The sequence below is a fragment of the Pan paniscus genome, chromosome 10, assembly GCF_029289425.2.
Source record: "Pan paniscus chromosome 10, NHGRI_mPanPan1-v2.0_pri, whole genome shotgun sequence".
Classification (NCBI taxonomy): domain Eukaryota; kingdom Metazoa; phylum Chordata; class Mammalia; order Primates; family Hominidae; genus Pan; species Pan paniscus.
This window is the reverse complement of record NC_073259.2, coordinates 100815838-100837661: the sequence shown is the minus strand read 5'-3', so window position 1 is coordinate 100837661 and position 21824 is coordinate 100815838. Positions and strand designations below refer to the sequence as shown.

Here is a 21824-nt window from a genome sequence, read left to right as displayed (position 1 = left end):
TTGAGACTATGATAAACTGTATCTTACTTTAACACAACTCCATATGAATGTGTTGATTTACTGAAGAGATACGATGATTAGACATCTCAGAAGGATTCGACCTGAGTTTTTGTGTCCTTCAAATTAGAACCGCTTGCTGCTTAACTGCCTTTGGCTAAAAAAAAAAAAAAAAAAAAAAAAAAAAAAAAAAAATTTAAATTGAGCTACTATCAGTTAAACAAAAACTTCTCAAGTTACTATATATGTAACTTATACTTCCTCAACCCGGTGAAGCGTGTGTGTATAAGTTTAGAGTCATGAAATGAATATATGTACATACATACCAATATAGTATGGGGGAATAATTACATTTACAATTCTGTTTATAGGTTCCTTTTTCTTTATGACAAACGATAATAGCAAAGGCAAGGTACTTTAGGCATGGTTAAAAATAACAGAAGTATTATTTTACTGAAAAGTGTCTAATGAGAATTCTTTTTGGGTACCTATTAAAAATAGTGGTTATTTAGAACTGAGTTTTTATTGTGATTATCAGCTCTAACACTTTGTAATTATAATTTTAGTGAGTATCATATTTTTTATATAGACATGTATAATTAATTTAGCTACATCAAATATCTTTTATTTAATGAATGTTTTCAGTGTAGGTCAATGGTAAGGGCTACAGATACCAATCAGTTTATAAAATATTTAGTGTGCAAAATCACTACCACTGCAAGGAAATGCATTGTGTAAAGCTTTTCAAACTTATATTCAACAGTTTGATTTTGTAAGTTTGTAAAAATACACACATAATTACATGTATACATGTGAGATGCAAACTATATTCTGAAGAACAACAATGTCATCTAGTCCAAGAGATTAAAGCAGCAAAATTAGGAACTTAATTGGCTTTATATTTAGGATCAATAGGTGTTAATGAGAAGGAGTACGTGAGAACTTCATTTTAGTTTTAAATATCTTATAATTACGTCAGTGTTTTTAACTGTGACTATAAAAGATAATATGTTTTAAGTGAGTAGATCAGTGAACCTGTTAACTTATTTTTTCATACTTGAGTTAATAACTTTTACTGAGATAATAACTATTTATGTTTCTATGTTTCTTTTAAGTTGATTGTTTCATTCAGAATTAATTTTTTTTTTTTTGAGATGGAGTCTCATTCTGTTGCCCAGGCTGGAGTGTAGTGGTGCGATCTCAGCTCGCCGCAACCTCTGCCTCCCAGGTTCAAGCCGTTCTCCTGCCTCGGCGTCTTGAGTAGCTGGGACTTCAGGCACCGGCCACCACGCCTGGCTAATTTTTTTTTTTTTTTTTTTTTTTTAGTAGAGACAAGGTTTCACCATGTTGGCCAGGCTGGTCTTGAACTTCTGACCTCAAGTGATCTGCCTGCCTCTGCCTCCCAAGGTGCTGGGATTACAGGTGTGAGCCACCGCGCCCAGCCCAGAATTAATTTTAAACATCAACACTTAGTGGCAGTCTATCATGTATAAAGCTTTCTGCTGGGTCTTCTGAAAGATTTTAAAATAAATAACACCCTTAGTAATGGTTTCAGAATATGTTTTTTATTATAATAAATATTTTATTTTTTTGTATGTCACACCTGTTTGAATATAAACAAAAATGTTATAGTATTTAATAATAGATTGATAATTACTAATATTAAAATGGCTGCCATATCATATTTCTTTCATAGAAACTAGAAGCTGATAGTCTTGAAGTTAAAGCAAGCAAGGAGCAGGCTTTGCAAGATCTACAACAGCAAAGACAGCTGAACACAGATTTAGAGCTCAGAGCCACAGAATTGAGTAAACAACTTGAAATGGAGAAGGAAATGTAAGCTAAACCACTTTACTTACAAATTAAGGGAAAAGATTGTGAACTAAGTATTAAAATTTCCTTCAGATTTAAATTTTGCTATCGTAGTGCTTAAAGACTTATTAGATATTTATTTTGTGTTGATTTTATAAACTGATGTTAATGTGAATGAAAAAATAAAGCCATCATAATAGGGTTAAACTTCTCTAGAAAGGACTGAAAACTTAGTTTTATAAAATTTGGGTCATCCAGTTTCTTTTCAACAATGATATGGTGCTCATTTCTCTGGCATAAATCTTGTTTTATGTTGTTCACAAATTTGAATAAATTACTGTAAAATTAAAAAATTCTGGGATATTTATGTGTTACCCAAAAGTAGTTAGCCTTCTAGCTATACCAAATAGGGAATGGATTCTTTCTTATAAGAAGTGATCTTCTCAGCCTGGGTAGCATAGCAAGATTGCTTGAGCTTGGGAGGTCGAGGCTGTCACACCACTGCACTCCAGCCTGGGCGACAAAGTGATACTCTATCTCAAAAAGAAAAAAAAAAAAAATGACCTCAGCTTTGTGATGCATTTTGGCAGATTGTCTATGTTTATGAAGACAAAGGAAACACAAAAACCAGTGTGCCTTCTTGTTTTTCTTATTGATGCGAAATTCACACATAGTTAAATGCACAGATTTTACATATGTACTTTGAGTTTTAATCAGTGTATATTCTGTGTATCTATGGATCTAGCCACAGCACCATATAGGACATTGTCATCACTCCAGGAGTTTTCTCACTTGCCCTTCTAGTCAATACCTTCCTTATCCTTTTCCTGTAGACAACCACAGTCTATGTGTCTATATGGTATCCTGACACCAGTATCATGGTATTGGTACCTAATATCATAGTATCTAATATCATAATTATGATATTGAAAGTCATAAATGTAGCTAAGTTGGTGTGGCATAACACACAAAAGAAACCAGAAGATATTTTTAATATACCATAAAATGGTATATTTTTAATGTAGCTTTATGATATTAGATATTAATCCTTCACCTTTATTATTTTTCAAGATTGTCTTGACTCTTGTAAGTTCATTGCTTTTCCATATACATTTTTGTATTAACTTGTACATGTCTACAAATAAAACTGTTGTATTTTGATTAGAATTCCCTTGAAACTATAAATCAATTTGGGGAGAAGTGACATCTTAACAACATTGAGTCTTCTAATACACAAACATATGTCTCTTTATCTACTTGGGCCTTCTTTAATTTCTCTGAGCAGTATTTTATGGTTTTTAACATAGACCTCTTGTACATCTTTTGTTAAATTTATTCCTGAGTATTTTTTTAATGCTATTGTAAATGTAGTTGTTTTTTAAATTTAATTTTCCACTTATGACTAGTATAAAAATAGAATTTTTAAATATATATTGACTTTTCTGCCCTATAACCTTGCTCAATTTACTTTTTAGTTTTAGTTGTTGTTTGTAGAGTTCTTGATGTTTTCTAACTAGACATTCGTGTTATCTGTGAATAGAGACAAATTTACTTCTTCCTTTCCAACCTATAGGCCTTTTATATCTTTTTTCTGGCTGGCTGGGACATCCAGTAACATTGTGAATGTAAATAGTATTGGCAAATATCTTTGCATTATTTCTAATCTTAGGCAGGAAATATTAAATGTTTCATCATTAAGTTTGAGGTTAGCTGTAGGTTTTTCTGAGATTCCCTTTATCAGATTGAAGACATTACCTTTGATACCTAGTTATATATATAAAAACAAATTATCGGCCTTGTGGCTCATGCCTGTAATCCCAGAAATTTGGGAGGCTGAGGCAGGCAGATCATCTGAAGTCAGGAGTTCGAGACCAGCCTGGCCAACAGGGTGAAACCTCGTCTCCACTAAAAATACAAAAATCAGCAGGGGATGGTGGCACACGCCTGTAATCTCAGCTACTCGGGAGGCTGAGGCACGAGAATTGCTTGAACCTGGGAGGCAGAAGTTTCAGTGAGCCGAGATCACGCCACTGCACTCCAGTGCCACTGCACTCCAACCTGGGCGACAGAGCGAGACTCCGTCTCAAAAAAAAAAATTATTAAAAAAGAAAAATTACCGTGCTTGGATTGAATTTTATCACCTTTTTTCCTGTATCTGTTGATGTGATCATATGGATTTTCTGTTTTATTCTGTTAATATGGTCAGTTACATTGATTGATTTACTGTTAAACCAACCTTGCTTTCCTGGGATAAATTCACTTGACCATGCTGTATTACCTTTTTGTATATTGCTGTTTTTGATTTGATAATACTTTGTTAAAAATGTTTCATATATTTATGAGGGGTATTGGTCTGTAGTATTCTTTTAATATTATTGTCAGGTTTTGATATCAGAGTTATACTGGCCTTAAAAAGGAATTGAGAAGTATTTCCTCTTCTTCTCCTCCTTTCTGAAATAGTTTGTATGAAATGGATATTATTTGTTTCTTAAAAGTTTGATGGAATTCACTAGTGAACTGGCTAGGCTTAGAGTTCTCTTTCTGGGTTGTTTCATTTGGGGTTCAATTCATTTAATAGACATAGAGCTATTCTAATTTCCTGATTTTTTTTTCTTGAGTCAGTTTTGGTACATTGTGTCTTTCAGAAATGGGTTCATTTCCTCTAAACTTCAAGTTTATTGGCAGTTGTTCATAATATTACACTTTTAAGGTCTGTTAGGATCTGTAGTAGTGTTCCTCCTTTATTCTTAATCATGGTAATTTGTCTTTTTAAAAATCAATTTAATTAGAGATTTATCAGTTTTATCAGACTATTGTAAAAAGCTTTTGATTTAATTTATTTTGTCAGTTTTCTATCTTATTTATTTCTCCTCTTTGTTGTTTCCATCTTTAGACCTTATTACTTTGCTTTTTTTTAATAGCTTTTAAATGTGAAAGCGTCTCTGTGTCTGTCTACATTTTGTAGTATCTGTTTCTTTTTTTCAGTTACCCACTTTTCACTTGTCAATGCTAGATGTAAGATTTCTGCAGATGGTAGTATGTAGCCTTATTCTAATAAAATCAGTGTATTATGACAGTTTTGCCACAGATGGAATAAATTATCTTGAAGGAGGGTATCTTTTTTCTAATTTGCACTAAAGTGCTCAATGGATTCATGGCAGCTCTGAGTATAAGGGTGGATTGGTTTAGAAGTTATTGGGACCTATACGATTTATTAGTATATGAAATTTCAAATGTCTCTGGTGGCAGAATGGGCATGTGCTTCTGAACATATATAGCCATAGAAGTGCTTAGCTGCAGCATCATTCCTTCACTCCCAAGGTAGAATTAGTCTCTTGCCCAGCTTATCCTTGATGTTGTTGCTGAATTTGGGTCCTGCCATGATGAGATCTTCAATGAACACATCACTCACCATTATTTTGATGGATAAAAATCAGTTCCACCCAATTCATTTGAATGTCTTCATATAACTGGTTACATTTGAGTACATTTTGTCTTTAAACATCAAATCACCTGCTCTGACTGAGTTGATGGACTTGACTTGTGTTAAGGGGATGAAGGCTCTTGACTGTTCCAGTAGTAAAGGTAGAGACTAAGAACCTGAGAAAAGTCCTCTTCAGAAAGGTGAAATAAAACCCATCAGAGTTGATGATTAAGTTGTTTCACACCTTCATGGTTTTCATCCTTGTTTGGGGATATGATGGTGAAAATATTCTCATTTTCATATCTAGTAAATTGGGTCCTGATGCTTTGAATCGGAGGTTATAGAATTGCATCTTGTGCCTCAGGTGGCATTCCTCCTCACGGTAGTTTCCAGTGCCTAGGTATTTGAGGAGCATATCTGATCCATTACATTACCAACCAAATGGTTCATCATTATTTCTAGAATGCAGGCATCAGTCCATGAAGATCATCTCCGAGATGGCTTTTGTTCTCTTCCTCAAAAACCCTGCAGGCCCACTGGTTCTTTCTGTTTCCAATGGGCCCAATGGAAGTGGACCCATTTTCATTCTATGTTCTAATCTCATGGTTCAGAATTCACTTACAGGGCTCCCACATCCTATTGGGGTAGGAAAACCTTTAAGATCTTTCTTGCCTATGTACTTTGTACATACATTTCTCCTCTGAGGTCTTCTCACATTTCTGGAGTACTACCTAGGCAAGGAGGGCTGGGGTCCCTTCTGCTCTTATATCAGATAAACATATAGAGACTTTGACTAAACCCCACCCATGAGCCCAGGGCTTAGCCCAAATAACAGGATACAGGGCTCCCCTTTTTGAGGGCCCCCTTACATTTATACACCCAATGTTTCCCTCCCATCTTACAATGTATTTTCATTCCTCTGCAGTTTAATATATTTTCTGATTTCCTTTGTGATTCCTTCTTTAATGTGTAGGTTATAAGTATGTTTACTTTCCAAATATTGAGGCTTTCCTAGGTATATTATTGTTACTGATTTTTTTTTTTTTTTTTTGAGACGGAGTCTCACTCTGTCGCCCAGGAATGCAGTGGCGTGATCTCGGCTCACTGCAACCTCTGCCGCCTGGGTTCAAGCGATTCTCCTGCTTCAGCCTCCCGAGTAGCTGGGATTACAGGTGCCTGCCATCATGCCTGGCTAATTTTTGTATTTTTAGTAGAGATGGGGGTTTCACTGTGTTAGCCAGGTTGGTCTCGATCTCCTGACCTTGTGATCCGCCCACCTTGGCCCCCCACAGTGCTGGGATTACAGGCGTGAGCCACCGCGCCTGGCCCTAATTTCTAATTTAATTTTATTGTGGTCAGAGAACATTCTTGGTAAAATTCAAACTTTTGAAAGTAAGTCTTATTTAAGGCCCAGCATATGGCTTATCATAATTAATTTTCCATGTGCACATATATGTACTCTGTGTTATTGGGTGGAGTGGCTATAAATAACAATTACAGTGCTGTTCTTATTGTCTATATTCTTGCCAATTTGTTCCTCTGGTTGTTCTGTCAGTTTCTAAAAAGAGATATTATAGTTTCCAACTATGATTGTGGACTTGTTTATTTCTTCCTTTAGTTACTTAAAAAAAAACAAGAAGTGTCACAGTGACTATGTAAGCCTCTATTTCTGTTTTGCTTTCTTTGATTCACATAGTCTTATGATTTTGTAATTAATTTTGAAAAAGTTAAGCAGCATAGTAAATAAATATATCAAGTCTTAATTCTAAGGTTGCTTAACAGGGATTTTAACTATATTAAAAGGTAAAATAATATTAGTATAATGACTTTTCCATTTGGACCTTTAAAAATCAAGGAGGAATAATATCTTGTGAACCTATTAAGCTTTAACATCTTTTCCAGCTATTTTTTAGGAGGTAAAAGTGTGTTTCTAGAACTAAAAAATTAGATTTCGAGGTATAAATACAGTTTTGATATTGTATTAATACACAATTTCAAATACTTTATTAGTACATCTTTTAACAACCTCCCTTTAACATATTGACTTATTTTTATTGGTTACAAATTTATTCTGATTACATTGGAACTAGTGTGCATTCTAGAAATACTGTTACTTAGCATCTGGTTTTGACTTTTAAAATGGCTGTTATTTATAGTGTATTGAGGGTTTTGCTGTATAATTTGCATAGTTCCTTTTATGAAAACAATAAAAGTCTATAGCTTTCTAAAGCTATAACTTTATTTCTTCATTCTTGTTGCTTTTTTCATTCATGTATAAGAGAACTATATTAAGGAACAAATGATAACAAATCCTTTGTATAATCTGCTAGCTTCTAGGGTTAAAGTAAATCATTTGTCTTCCCTCTATATTGTAAATAAAATATTTTTTTAATTTTCTTACTTTGATTTTTTTCTGGGTTAACCATAAATATTTTGAAGCCTAAGAACTGTCACACATAATGTGTTTCATGTTTTCAAGGAAAGAGACAAAGTTCTCTCTGTGTTGGAGAACTAACATAATGAATAGATTCTTTATGGAAAAACGTTTCTGGCTGTTATAGAGTAGAGGGTCTGTGATACATAGTTTTTTTCCTCGGGATTAGTTGTGGCGGACAAAAATGGATTAAGTCAGGAAGCTTAGATAGTTTTGTCTTCACTACTAACTTATTTGACTTGGGAAAAATAATCTACATCTGTTAAATGATCAAATGAGATGTTCTAAAGTATTTTTCAGTGGTGCGATTTTATGAAATTAAATTATTTTTACTTGTGAACTATACAAAAAAGTTTCAGAACTCAGTAATTGTTTGTGATTAATTTTGAATGGTAAATTAGAAGTGGTAAATTATGTGTTATTTAAAAAGATTGTTTTTTAAATATTTAGAGTATCCAGTACAAGACTGGATCTACAGAAAAAATCTGAAGCCCTTGAAAGTATCAAGCAAAAGCTTACCAAGCAAGAGGAAGAAAAAAAAATCCTGAAACAAGAATTTGAAACTTTAAGTCAAGAAGCAAAGATTCAGCATGAGGAATTGAATAACAGAATTCAAACAACAGTAACAGAACTACAAAAAGTGAAAATGGAGAAAGAAGCTTTAATGACAGAGCTTTCTACAGTAAAGGACAAACTATCAAAAGTTTCTGATTCTTTGAAAAACTCTAAAAGTGAATTTGAAAAGGAGAATCAGAAAGGAAAAGCCGCTATATTAGACTTGGTTAGTAGTTTACATTTACTTTCTTAGGTAGAAGTGATTATTTTATTTAAAATGTACTGATTTTTCTGCTTAATTCACAGTTTGCTTTTCTTTCCACATTTAAATAGTTTAAAGTAGTTCTTATGAGGAAATTAATTGGGATTGCTTAACCTGAGAAGAAGCCCAAGATAATAATGTGTGTGTATGCACCTGTGTGCACGCCATTTTCTAAAGGCCAAGAATATTTTCAGTTGAATATCAGTCTTTCTCATGTGTGTTGTTATGTTCTTTTCTGTTTGGAGAAAACATTTTCTATCTGTACACTTTTCCTATTGTGATCATTTCTTAATTTATTGTTTTCTAAGTTTTCTTGCTTCCATTTTCTTGAAGCCCATTGCTATAAAAGTAGTGTGGCAAGTTAATTATAATGAATTGTGTGACATAAAATGTGATTTCTAAAGTGTTCTAAGATATCATTTTAATGTTTAAAATATGCCATTGTGACTTGGTTGATGATCAAAACCCTTAGTGTTTTGTTGTCCCTCCTCCATTACTTCTGTAATATTTTCCTAGTTTTATCATTGAAATGGATGATCCTGTCTCATCTTAGCTCATCATAATTTTAGTTTATTTCTTCGTGTGTATCTTACTAAGGTTATAAACTAAACTTCTTAAGGTTATTACAAATATTTTTTATGTAATATAGTTTTCATTTTTTTTAAGGAAAAAACTTGCAAAGAATTAAAGCATCAACTTCAAGTGCAGATGGAAAACACACTTAAGGAACAGAAGGAACTGAAAAAGTCACTTGAAAAAGAGAAGGAGGTAAGATTTTTTTTTTTCTGTAACATAAAATCTGTAAAGTATAGTAAGGTCTTTATATTTTCAAATAAATATATAAAGCATGTTTGTTCTTGGGGGCATTTCCACAGATAATTTTTTTTTATAGTTTTAAGAAAAATAAGCATTTTCATACTGATATTTAGGTCATAGGTTTATTTCTCTGAAATGTAACAAATTATGTATATAGTTTAAAATTGTTATTTGTATTTTGCCTACTATTAAAAAGACTTAAGCTAGTTTATAATCAAAGACCCAAATAAAGAAATATAATTAATAAAGGTAGAAAATTGAGTCAGCTAACTACAGGGTTAAGGACCATTTTTATGGTTGAAAAAAAAATCTTAAAAGGCTTTCTATAGAAATGACCTTTATTTCATGGACTCTTTATGGCTCTTTATTTCATGGACATTTATACACATACTAATGTATACTTGATAATGGTTGTAGAACAACCAAAATATTTTTCTGTGGTTAATGCTTCTATTGTTTCCAGCAAAAACAGACAAGCAAATGAGTAAACACATGGGTATAATATATGGTTGTTGCTCTCTGAAGCCATACCTGCTAGCTGCTAGAGTCCAGGTATGCAACTTTCTAGAAAATCTGATTTGATAAAGGAGCAAGACATAGTACTGACAAGTATTTGATGTGATTGTATTCTAGTTGTTGATTGAAAGCAGACTTGTGTTGTAGATGCCAGCCATGTAAGTAGCAAAATTATAATTGCTTCATGCCCAAGTTCTGAATCAAGATTGTTCAAATTTATATCCTGGCTATGCCATTTATTAGCTCTGCCATTTCGCCATCTTTTAGACCAAATACTTAATCTCTGTGCTCTAGTTTCTATATGATAGAGTCTATATGAATCTATGTGATAGAGTTATTGTGAGAAATAAATGGGTTAATATCTTTAAAGTACTCAGTACACTGACTATAATAAAGTAAATGCTCATGCTAGTTATTATTTTATCATTGGTTATATCATATATCATCCTTATTGTCATACTCTCTGACTCCTGTTTTGCATAAAAATATTTTGCTATTCATTGTGGAGATAAGCTGAGACGTCTATATGTAACACTAACATTTTTTCAAAAGTAACTTTGGATATGGTCAAATGCTTGAATGTAATGCTAGGTTCTTAGTAAAATATGCATAGAACATGAAAACATGACTTTGGTTGGAGGGTGGGAGATAATAGTGGTTTACCTTGGTGACAGAGGAACTTCAGTGTGACTTCTGTATGATGTCTGAATTTGAACAGAAACATATCCTAGTGGATTGTACAAACAAGGTAGTAGTAAAATATGCCCCAGATCTCTAAATGAGGTAACTATTCTACAGTGTATTATTATTATTATTTTAAACAGAGTCTCGCTCTGTCAGCCAAGCTGGAGTGCAGTGGCGCAATCTCGGCTCACTGCAACCTCCACCTCCTAAGTTCAAGCGATTCTCCTGCCTCAGCCTCCCAAGTAGCTGGGATTACAGGTGCCTGCCACCACGCCTGGCTAATTTTTGTATTTTTAGTAGAGACAGGCTTCACCATGTTGCCCAGGCTGGTCTCGAGCTCCTGACCTCAAGTAACCTGCCCGCGTTGGCCTCCAAAAGTGCTGGAATTATAGGCGTGAGCACCTGGCCTGTGCAGTGTAATTTAATGTCATCAGACAGATACTAAATGTATTTTGTCAAAAGTGATTTTGTTTTTATCATAGTTACTATAGAGCTATTCTTTGTGACAACTGTGGCCAAAGGCTTAGTGGCATATGAGAATTTTTTTTTTTAAATTATTATTTTTTGAGATGGAGTCTCTTGCTCTGTTGCCCAGGCTGGAGTGCAGTGGCACGATCTCGGCTCACTGCAAGCTCTGCCTCCTGGGTTCACACCATTCTCCTGCCTCAGCCTCCCGAGTAGCTGGGACTACAGGCACCTGCCACCACACCCGGCTAATTTTTTTGTATTTTTAGTAGAGATGGGGTTTCACTGTTTTAGCCAGGATTGTCTTGATCTCCTGACCTCGTGATCCTCCCGCCTCAGCCTCCCAAAGTGCTGGGATTACAGGTGTGAGCCACCATGCCTGGCCGAGAATATTCTTGAAAGACAGTTGACATCCAACAATTTAGACATTGATGTTGACATACCTATTTTCCGTAATACAAGAGAATACTAATGTAGATTATTTACAAGCTGTAACTATACAATTATAAGTTAAAAAGAAAGGTAGTGTTAAAAAAATAATAAAGATTAATCCAGCATGTCACCTAATAGTGAATAGTGTTGGTTATGAAAGCAATATGAGGGCAGGTATCTTTACTAATTATCTCTAGCCAACAGCCTCAGTAATTTCTTCCTAGAGTAGTGCCTGGAGTGTAGTAGTTACTCAGTAAATTGTCTTTTGAATGAACAAATGAAGGCTAAATAGATTTTTTTTTCTAGTTACTCAGTACATCGTCTTTTGAATGAACAAATGAAGGCTAAATAGATTTTTTTTTTCTTTCAGGCTTCTCATCAGTTGAAATTGGAACTCAATTCAATGCAGGAACAACTTATACAGGCCCAGAATACTTTAAAACAAAACGAAAAAGAAGAGCAACAACTTCAGGGGAACATAAATGAGCTAAAGCAATCAAGTGAACAGAAGAAAAAACAAATTGAAGCACTCCAAGGAGAGCTTAAAATTGCTGTTTTACAGAAGGTAGTGATATATTTGTTTGCTTTTTATAGGAAGAAAAACTTGGCAATTAAGAAAATAGTATGATGATTAATACAGATGGATAAGTTGCAACATTGAAAAGTTTACATAAGCTAATTTTTTTCTAAGTTTAATATATGAAAGCATTTGACTATATTATCAAATACCTGAGTCTGGATTTCCATTCACTATAACTCTCTTGTCAGATAATTGTTATTTAAAATTATTGTACTAATCATTTGATAGACATGAAACTATCTTATTAAAAATAATATATAACTGGCCGGGCACAGTGGCTCATGCTTGTAATCTCAGCACTCCAAGGCAGGCAGATCACCTGAGGTCAGGAGTTCAAGACCAGCCTGGCCAACATGGTGAAACCCCGTCTCTACTAAAAATACAAAAATTAGCTGGGCGTGGTTGTGCATTCCTGTAATCCCAGCTACTCAGGAAGCTGAGGCAGGAGGCAGAGGTTGCAGTGAGCTGAGATCATGCCACTGCACTTCAGCCTGGGCGACAGAGGTACTCTGTCTCAAAAAAAAAAAAAAAAAAAAAATGTAACAAGGAAATAATTTATGCAACATTCATCGTGTATTAGAAAAATTTAAAGGAATTTAAAATAAATCATTCTTATTAAGGGCTAAGAATAAAAATTACAAAGTGGGATATCTTAAAAACATTCACTAGTGTAAAGCTTCATATAGTTTTAATTATTAATATTTTAAGTTACACTGTAATTGTTTCCATTTCCAAATCTATTTTAATTTATTATTGAGCATAGTTTTTATTCTTAAGTGTTTTAATACTTGTCCAGACCAAGAGTTGGTAAAAATGGATTATACTTAATATGAAATATTTGAGCACAATGAGTTCCTTCTCTACTGTTAGTATGTCCATGTTAATTGGTCTATGGAGAAGATAGTAGAATCCCTCCTATGTAGAATAAACTAAGTATATCATGCCATTAAGAGTTGGCTTTCATACTGCTAAAGTACAAAGTATATAAATTAAAACAATCAAAAATACACACTTTATGTTGACCACTGTTTTTGTAGCTATTATTATGCTGCTTTACAAAATAGTAGTTCTTTAATAATACAACCAAGAGTAGACAAATGTGTCTATTCTTTTGTTTTTCTTACCATATATAATCAAAAGTCAACATGTAATTATCACAGTGCATACTTTGTTGTATGCTTTCATATCCTGAGGTCATTTTCTTCAAAATATACTAGCCTTGTATCCAAATATTTACAAAATCTTCATTTTTATAGCATCGTAACTTAGTGAAATAAAAAACACAAGTATTTTTAGCATGTTTTCTTATTTAAAAATTATGAGTTTTATTAATATTTCTTTTGGATTTGTGATTAATATATATTGCCTGTACAGTTGACCCTCCATATCTATAGATTCTGTAACTGCAGTTGGAATTGAAAATATTTGGGAGAAGAAAAGCAATAAAAAGTAACAGTACAGTATTAAAAAATAATACAAAATTGGCTGGGTGCAGTGGCTCACACGTGTAATCCCAGCACTTTGGGAGGCTGAGGTAGGCAGATCACTTAAGGTCAGGAGTTCGAGACCAGCCTGGCCAACATGGTGAAATCCTGTCTCTACTAAAAATACAAAAATTAGCTGGGCATGGTGGTGTGCACCTGTAGTCCCAGCTACTCCGAAGGCTGAGGCAGGAGACTCGCTTGAACCCCAGAGGCAGAAGTTGCAGTGAGCCAAGATCGTGCCACTGCACTCCAGCTTGGGCAACAGAGTGAGACTCCATCTCAAAAAAGCAAAACAAAACAAAACCAAAACACCCAAAATTTAAAATACAGTAAAACAACTATTTACATAGCATTTACGTTGTATTAGGTATTGTAAGTAATCTAGAGATGTTCAAGCCAGGCAGATCTGAATGCAAATTTTGTTTAATTTTGTTAAATTTGGACACACATTAACTTACTGGTCATAGAGAAATGATTCATCTTTCTGAGCTCAATTTAATGGAGTCATAGAGTTGTTGTAAAGATTGAGATAATGTATTTAAAGTTTCTAGTACTGTGACTCATACAATGTGGAAGTAAAATAGTTGTTGGATATTATATGGAAGTATAGCAAACTGTGACCTGAGAGTGTCAGTGTATATGGTAGACCATGTAATAATAGGCCATGACAAAGTTATCATTGTCACTGGCCCATGGTGAAGTAGGGAAAACAAGGATAATGTTTAAATGGGTATAGATGTATGTGTGTACACACTTAAATATATATATAAAACATAAAAATATGCATACACACATTATGTCTAGATATGTAGTTTTATATCTATAGCTATAGAGTTATATATATAAGTAGATATCTATATAGTTTTCCACATTGAAGGTCATAATGCACTTACACATTTTCTGCATATATATATAAATAAAAAGTAATACTACAGCATTAAAACTACCAAAATTTAAAATACAGTAAAAACTACTATTTACATAGCATTTATATTGTTAATGCTATGTTACCTAATGGTATTGTAAGTAATCTAAAGATGATTTAAAACATTATATATAGCATAAAACTATTCGGGAGTTACTGATCTAGAATCAAGAAAGCATGCTGTGAAGTCAACAATCCCTCACCAACTTTGCTCAAAATCTAATGTGGAAATATAAAATGAATAGGATATGGCCCCTTATTTTCAAGCAGCTTATAATTTAATGAGAAAGCAAAATGTAAAGCAAAAGAAAACTGTATTATATAATGGAGCAGTTATCAAACTGTTGCATTTATCTGTTTTTTTTTTCATTTAACTTCTTCACTAATGGATTTGAGTTCCTCAAAGACAGAGAATTTTGTCTTTTCTAGCAAATAAGCTCTTAATCATTTTTAAAAAATGAATGAATGAGTTTGTCAAAGGAAAAATATTGAAAGCCCAAACATGAGCCCAAAGAGCTATTATGGCCATTATTGAGACTTCACAGAGAGCTTAGTTAAGAGTCAGAACAATAATTAAAGAGTAAGAAACCTAGATTTGTGAAAAAATGTTAAAGAAAAGAAGTAGTATTTTAGAAAAGAAAATGTGTAAGTGCATTATGACCATCAATGTGAAAAAGATATCCAGGAATTCTTCAATGTGAATTGGAAGAAGAACTCTATGAAAGGAGGATGGCATGGGATGTTATCAGATACTGTATAGGGAGATCAGCTCTCTGCTCCCCGATAGGCAGTTAGCACCAATTCCTATCATTCTGTCTCCTAGCTTTCTTGAATCCATCCTTCTCATTTTCCACTGCTACAGCCTTAGTCCAGACTTTCTTTTTCTCTTATCTAGGCTGTTAATATAGCCTAATAAATGTTCCGGGCCCTCCAGTCTATTTGTCATTCATTCACTTGTTTCAGAAATATTACTAGGCACTTATTTTATGCCATGGCACAATTCTAGGTGCTGAAGACGACATAGCTGTGAATAAAACAGACATGGGACCTGTTCTTGTGGAGCTTATACTTTAGTGCGTAGAGAAACTAAACAGAGAGGTATGAAAGATAGTGATGGGACGTAATTCTACTGAAGGTTGGGTGATCAAAGAAGCTTTGCTGAAGAGATTTGAGTTGATGTTGGTATTTTCTAAAAACAGATGACCAATATGGTTAAATTTGGTTCTGAGGGAGAAGGTAACATGAGATGAGCTCAGATAATTAGACAGGGGCCAGATCATTTATATGCAAATTAGATTATGAGATAACAGAATGGTATATTTTATTCTAAGGGCAATTGGACTCTATTGGAGAATTTAGAACAGAGAATGGTGGGGTTTGACTAAAGGGAAAATAAAGGATTTTGTGAATGATTATAATGATTTGTGAATATATTTTGGAAGTTGCATCATCAGGACTTTCTGATAGATTCAAAAGTGAGAGGTAATAGGAAGAGGATCAAGGATAACTTGGGTTTGTGCATGTGGGTAGTTGGTAATGCCATTTATTGGGGGAAGTAGCAACTTTTTTTTTTCTTTTATTTAAGTTCTAGTTTACATGTACACAACATGCAGGTTTGATACATAGGTATACATGTGCCATGTTGGTTTGCTGCACCCATCAACTCATCATTTACATTAGGTATTTCTTCTAATGATATCCCTCCCCCAGCCCCCCACCCCCCGACAGGCCCTGGTGTGTGATGTTCTCTGCCCTGTGTCCAAGTGATCTCATTGTTCACTTTCCACCTATGAGTGGGAACATGCGGTGTGTGGTTTTCTGTCCTTGTGATAGTTTGCTGAGAATGATGGTTTCCAGCTTCATCCATGTCCCTGAAAAGGACATGAACTCATCCTTTTTTATGGCTGCATAGTATTCCATGGTGTATATGTGCCATATTTTTTTTTATCCAGTCTATCATCGATGGACATTTGGGTTGGTTCCAAGTCTTTGCTATTGTGAATAGTGCTGCAATAAACATACATGTGCATGTGTCTTTATAGTAGCACGATTTATAATCCTTTGGATATTTACCCAGTAATGGGATTGCTGGGTCAAATGGTATTTCTAGTTCTAGATCCTTGAGGAATCGCCACACTGTCTTCCACAATGGTTGAACTAATTTACACTCCCACCAACAGTGTAAAAGTGTTCCTGTTTCTCCACATCCTCTCCAGCATCTGTTGTTTCCTGACTTTTTAATGATTGCCATTCTAACTGGCATGAGATGGTATCTCATAGTGGTTTTGATTTGCATTACTCTAATGGCCAGTGATGATGAGCATTTTTTCCTGTGTCTGTTGGCTGCATAGATGTCTTCTTTTGAGAAGTGTCTGTTCATATCCTTTGCCCACTTTTTGATGGGGTTGTTTGTTTTTTTCTTGTAAATTTGTTTGAGTTCTTTGTAGATTCTGGATATTAGCCTTTTGTCACATGGGGAGATTGCAAAAATTTTCTCCCATTCTGTAGGTTGCCTGTTCGCTCTGATGGTAATTTCTTTTGCCGTGCGGAAGCTCTTTAGTTTAATTAGATCCCATTTGTCTATTTTGTCTTTTGTTGTCATTGCTTTTGGTGTTTTAGTCATGAAGTCCTTGCAATGCAGGCTCTTTTTTGGTTCCATATGAACTTTAAAGTAGTTTTTTCCAATTCTATGAAGAAAGTCATTGGTAGCTTGATGGTGATGGCATTGAATCTATAAATTACTTTGGGCAGTAAGGTCATTTTCATGATATTGATTTTTCCTATCCATGAGCATGGAATATTCTTCCATTTGTTTGTGTCCTCTTTTATTTCATTGAGCAGTAGTTTGTAGCTGTCCTTGAAGATGTCCTTCACATCCCTTGTAAGTTGGATTCCTAGGTATTTTATTCTCTTTGTAGCAATTGTGAATGGGAGTTCACTCATGATTTGGCTCTCAGTTTGTCTGTTAATAGTGTATAGGAATGCTTGTGATTTTTGCACATTGATTTTGTATCCTGAGACTTTGCTGAAGTTGCTTATCAGCTTAAGGAGATTTTGGACTGAGACAATGGGGTTTTCTAAATATACAATCATGTCATCTGCAAACAGGGACAATTTGACTTCCTGTTTTCCTAATTGAATACCCTTTATTTCTTTCTCTTGCCTGATTGCCCTGGCCAGAACTTCCAACACTATGTTGAATAGGAGTGGTGAGAGAGGGCATCCTTGTCTTGTGCCGGTTTTTAAAGGGAATGCTTCCAGTTTTTGCCCATTCAGTATGATATTGGCTGTGGGTTTACTATAAGTAGTTCTTGTTATTTTGAGATACGTTCCCTCAATATCTAGTTTGTTGAGAGTTTTTAGCATGAAGGCTGTTGAATTTTGTCAAAGGCCTTTTCTGCATCTATTGAGATATCATGTGGTTTTTGTCGTTGGTTCTGTTTATGTGATGGATTACATTTATTGATTTGCATATGTTGAACCAGCATTGCATCCCAGGGATGAAGCTAACTTGATTGTGGTGGATAAGCTTTTTGATGTGCTGCTGGATTCGGTTTGCCAGTATTTTATTTGAGGATTTTCGCATCGATGTTCATCAGGGATATTGACCTCAAATTCTCTTTTTTTGTTGTGTCTCTTCTGGGCTTTGGTATCAGGATGATGTTGGCCTCATAAAATTAGTTAGGAAGGATTCCCTCTTTTTCTGTTGATTGGAATAGTTTCAAAAGGAATGGTACCGGCTCCTCTTTGTATCTCTGGTAGAATTCAGCTGTGAATCTGCCTGGTCCTGGACTTTTTTTGGTTGGTAGGCTATTAATTATTTCCTCAATTTCAGAGCCTGTTATTGGTCTATTCAGAGATTCAACTTCTTCCTGGTTTAGTCTTGGGAGGGTGTATCTGTCCAGGAATTTATTGATTTCTTCTAGAAATTTTCTAGTTTATTTGTGTAGAGGTGTTTATAGTATTCTCTGATGGTAGTTTGTATTTCTGTGGGATCAGTGGTGATATCCCCTTTATCATTTTTTTATTGCATCTATTTGATTCTTCTCTCTTTTCTTCTTTATTAATCTTGCTAGCAGTCTATCAATTTTGTTGATCTTTTCAAAAAACCACCTGCATTCATTGAATTTTTTTGAAAGGTTTTTTTGTGTCTCTATCTCCTTCATTTCTGCTCTGATCTTAGTTATTTCTTGCCTTGTGCTTGCTTGTGAATTTGTTTGCTCTTGCTTCTTTAGTTCTTTTAATTGCGATGTTAGGGTGTCGATTTTAGTTCTTTCTTGCTTTCTCTTGTGGGCATTTAGTGCTATAAATTTCCCTCTACACACTGCTTTAAATGTGTCCCAGAGATTCTGGTATGTTGTGTCTTTGTTCTCATTGGTTTCAAAGAACATCTTTATTTCTGCCTTAATTTTGTTATTTACCCAGTAGTCATTCAGGAGCAAGTTGTTCAGTTTTCATGTAGTTCTGCGGTTTTCAGTGAGTTTCTTAATCCTGAATTCTAATTTGATGGCACTGTGATCTGAGAGACAGTTTGTTGTGATTTCTGTTCTTTTACATTTGCTGAGGAGTGCTTTACTTCCAATTATGTGGTCAATTTTAGAATAAGTGTGATGTGGTGCTGCGAAGAATGTATATTCTGTTGATTTGGGGTGGAGAGTTCTGTAGATGTCTGTTAGGTCTGCTTGTTGCAGAGCTGAGTTCAGATCCTGGATATCCTTGTTAACCTCTGTCTCGTTGATCTGTCTAATATTGACAGCGAGGTGTTAAAGTCTCCCATTATTATTGTGTGGGAGTCTAGGTCTCTTTGTAGGTCTCTAAGGACTTGCTTTATGATTCTGGGTGCTCCTGTATTGGGTGCATATACATTTAGGATAGTTAGCTCTTCTTGTTGAACTGATCCCTTTAACATTATGTAATGACCTCTTTGTCTCTTTTCATCTTTGTTGGTTTAAAGTGTGTTTTATCAGAGACTAGGATTGCAACCCCTGGTGTTTTTTTGCTTTCCTTTTGCTTGGTAGATCTTCCTCCATCCCTTTATTTTGAGCCTATGTGTGTCTTTTCATGTGAGATGGGTCTCTTGAATACAGCACACTGATGGGTCTTGACTCTTTATCCAATTTGCCAGTCTGTGTCTTTTAATTGGGGCATTTAGCCCATTTATATTTAAGGTTAATATTGTTATGTGTGAATTTGATCCTGTCATTATGATGTTCGCTGGTTATTTTGCCCGTTAATTAATGCAGTTTCTTCATAGCATCAATGGTCTTTACAATTTGGCCTGTTTTTGCAGTGGCTAGTACCGGTTGTACCTTTCCATGTTTAGTGCTTCCTTCAGGAGCTCTTGTAAAGCAGGCCTGGTGGTGACAAAATCTCTCAGCATTTGCTCCTCTGTAAAGGATTTTATTTCTCTTTCAGTTTTGAAGCTTAGTTTGGCTGGATATGAAATTCTGGGTTGAAAATTGTTTTCTTTAAGAAAGTTGAATATTGGCCCCCACTCTCTTCTGGCTTGTAGGGTTTCTGTCAAGAGATCTGCTGTTAGTCTGATGGGCTTCCCTTTGTGGGTAACCCGACCTTTCTCTGTGGCTGCCCTTAACATTTTTTCCTTCATTTCAACCTTGGTGAATCTGACAATTATGTGTCTTGGAGTTGCTCTTCTTGAGGAGTATCTTTGTGGTGTTCTCTGTATTTCCTGAATTTTAATGTTGGCCTGCCTTGCTAGGTTCGGGAAGTTCTCCTGGATAATATCCTGAAGAGTGTTTTCCAACTTGGTTCCATTCTCCCCATCACCTTCAGGTACACCAGTCAAATGTAGATTTGGTCTTTTCACACAGTCCATATTTCTTGGAGGCTTTGTTCGTTTCTTTTTACTCTAACCTTGTCTTCTTGCTTTATTTTGTTCATTTGATCTTCAATCACTGATACCCTTTCTTCCGCTTGATCGAATCAGCTGTTGAAGCTTGTGCATGTGTCATGAAGTTCTCGTGCCATGGTTTTCAGCTCCATCTCTACACTGTTTATTCTAGTTAGCCATTCATCATTCAAAAGGGTTGAAAAAACCTGTTTTCAAGGTTTTTAGCTTCCTTGCGATGGGTTCGAACATCCTCCTTTAGCTCGGAGAAGTTCGTTATTACCAACCTTCTGAAGCCTACATCTGTCAACTCGTCAAAGTTATTCTCCATCCAGCTTTGTTCTGTTGCTGGCGAGGAGCTGCAATCTTTTGGAGGAGAAGAGGTGCTCTGATTTTTAGAATTTTCAGCTTTTCTGCTCTGGTTTCTCCCCATCTTTGTGGTTTTATCTACCTTTGGTCTTTGATGTTGGTGACCTACAGGTTGAGTTTTGGTGTAGATGACCTTTTTGTTGATGTTGATGTTATTCCTTTCTGTTTGTTAGTTTTCCTTCTAACAGGTCCCTCAGCTGCAGATCTGTTGGAGTTCCACTCCAGACCCTGTTTGCCTGGGTATCACCAGCGGAGGCTGCAGAACAGTGAATATTGCAGAACAGCAAATATTGCTGCCTGATCCTTCCTCTGGAAGCTTCGTCCCAGAGGGGCAGCTGCCTATATGAGGTGTCTGTTGGCCCCCACTGGGAGGTGTCTCCCAGTTAGGCTACTCGGGGGTCAGGGACCCACTTGAGGATGCAGTCTGTCCGTTCTCAGAGCTCAAACGCCATGCTGGGAGAACCACTGCTCTCTTCAGAGCTGTCAGACAGGGACGTTTAAGTCTGCAGAAGTTGTCTGCTGCCTTTTGCTTAGCTATGCCCTGCCCCCAGAGGTGGAGTCTAGAGGCAGTAGGGCTTGTTGAGCTGTGGTGGGCTCCACCCAGTTCGAGCTTCCTGGCCACTTTGTTTACCTACTCAAGCCTCAGCAATGGCAGACCCCCCTCTCCGAGCCAGGCTCAGAAGTAACAGCTTTTTGATGCTCGTGGCTACTCTCAGGAATCCAGATTTCTGCTTGAGATAGATATGTCAGTCATTCAAGTGGAGACATCAGGAAGATACATGGATATAAGAACCCAGAGTTCAGATGGAGAGGTTGCAGTTAGAGACATAAGTTTGGGAGTCAGTTGTAAAGAATATCTTTAAAGCCTGGGACTAGTTGAGATCTGGGTTTTTTTTCTTTTCTTTTCTTTCTCTTTTTCTTTTCTTTTCTTTTCTTTTTTTTTTTTTGAGATGGCATCTCTCTGTTGCCCAGGATGGAGTGCAGTGGTGCGATCTCGGCTCACTGCAACATCCACCTCCTGTGATCAGGCGATTCTCCTGCCTCAGCCTCCTGAGTAGCTGGGATTACAAGTGTCCACCACCATGCCCGGCTAATTTTTGTATTTTTAGTAGAGGCGGGATTTCACCATGTTGGTCAGGCTGGTCTCGAACTCCTGACCTCAGGTGATCACCCACCTCAGCCTTCCAAAGTGTTGGGATTACAGGTGTGAGCCACCATGCC

The 21824-nt window shown here is 35.6% G+C and overlaps 1 protein-coding gene across 1 annotated transcript in view; it reads left to right on the top strand.

The window, feature by feature from the left end:
* The window catches only part of EEA1 (early endosome antigen 1), a 157691-nt gene that overhangs the window by 119375 nt on the left and 16492 nt on the right, over positions 1–21824 (top strand). The window contains exons 18-21 of the mRNA XM_003823395.5: positions 1694–1833; positions 8118–8448; positions 9151–9252; positions 11768–11962. Coding sequence (XP_003823443.3) covers positions 1694–1833; positions 8118–8448; positions 9151–9252; positions 11768–11962 — 768 coding nt within the window. The remainder of the gene's footprint in view (positions 1–1693; positions 1834–8117; positions 8449–9150; positions 9253–11767; positions 11963–21824) is intronic.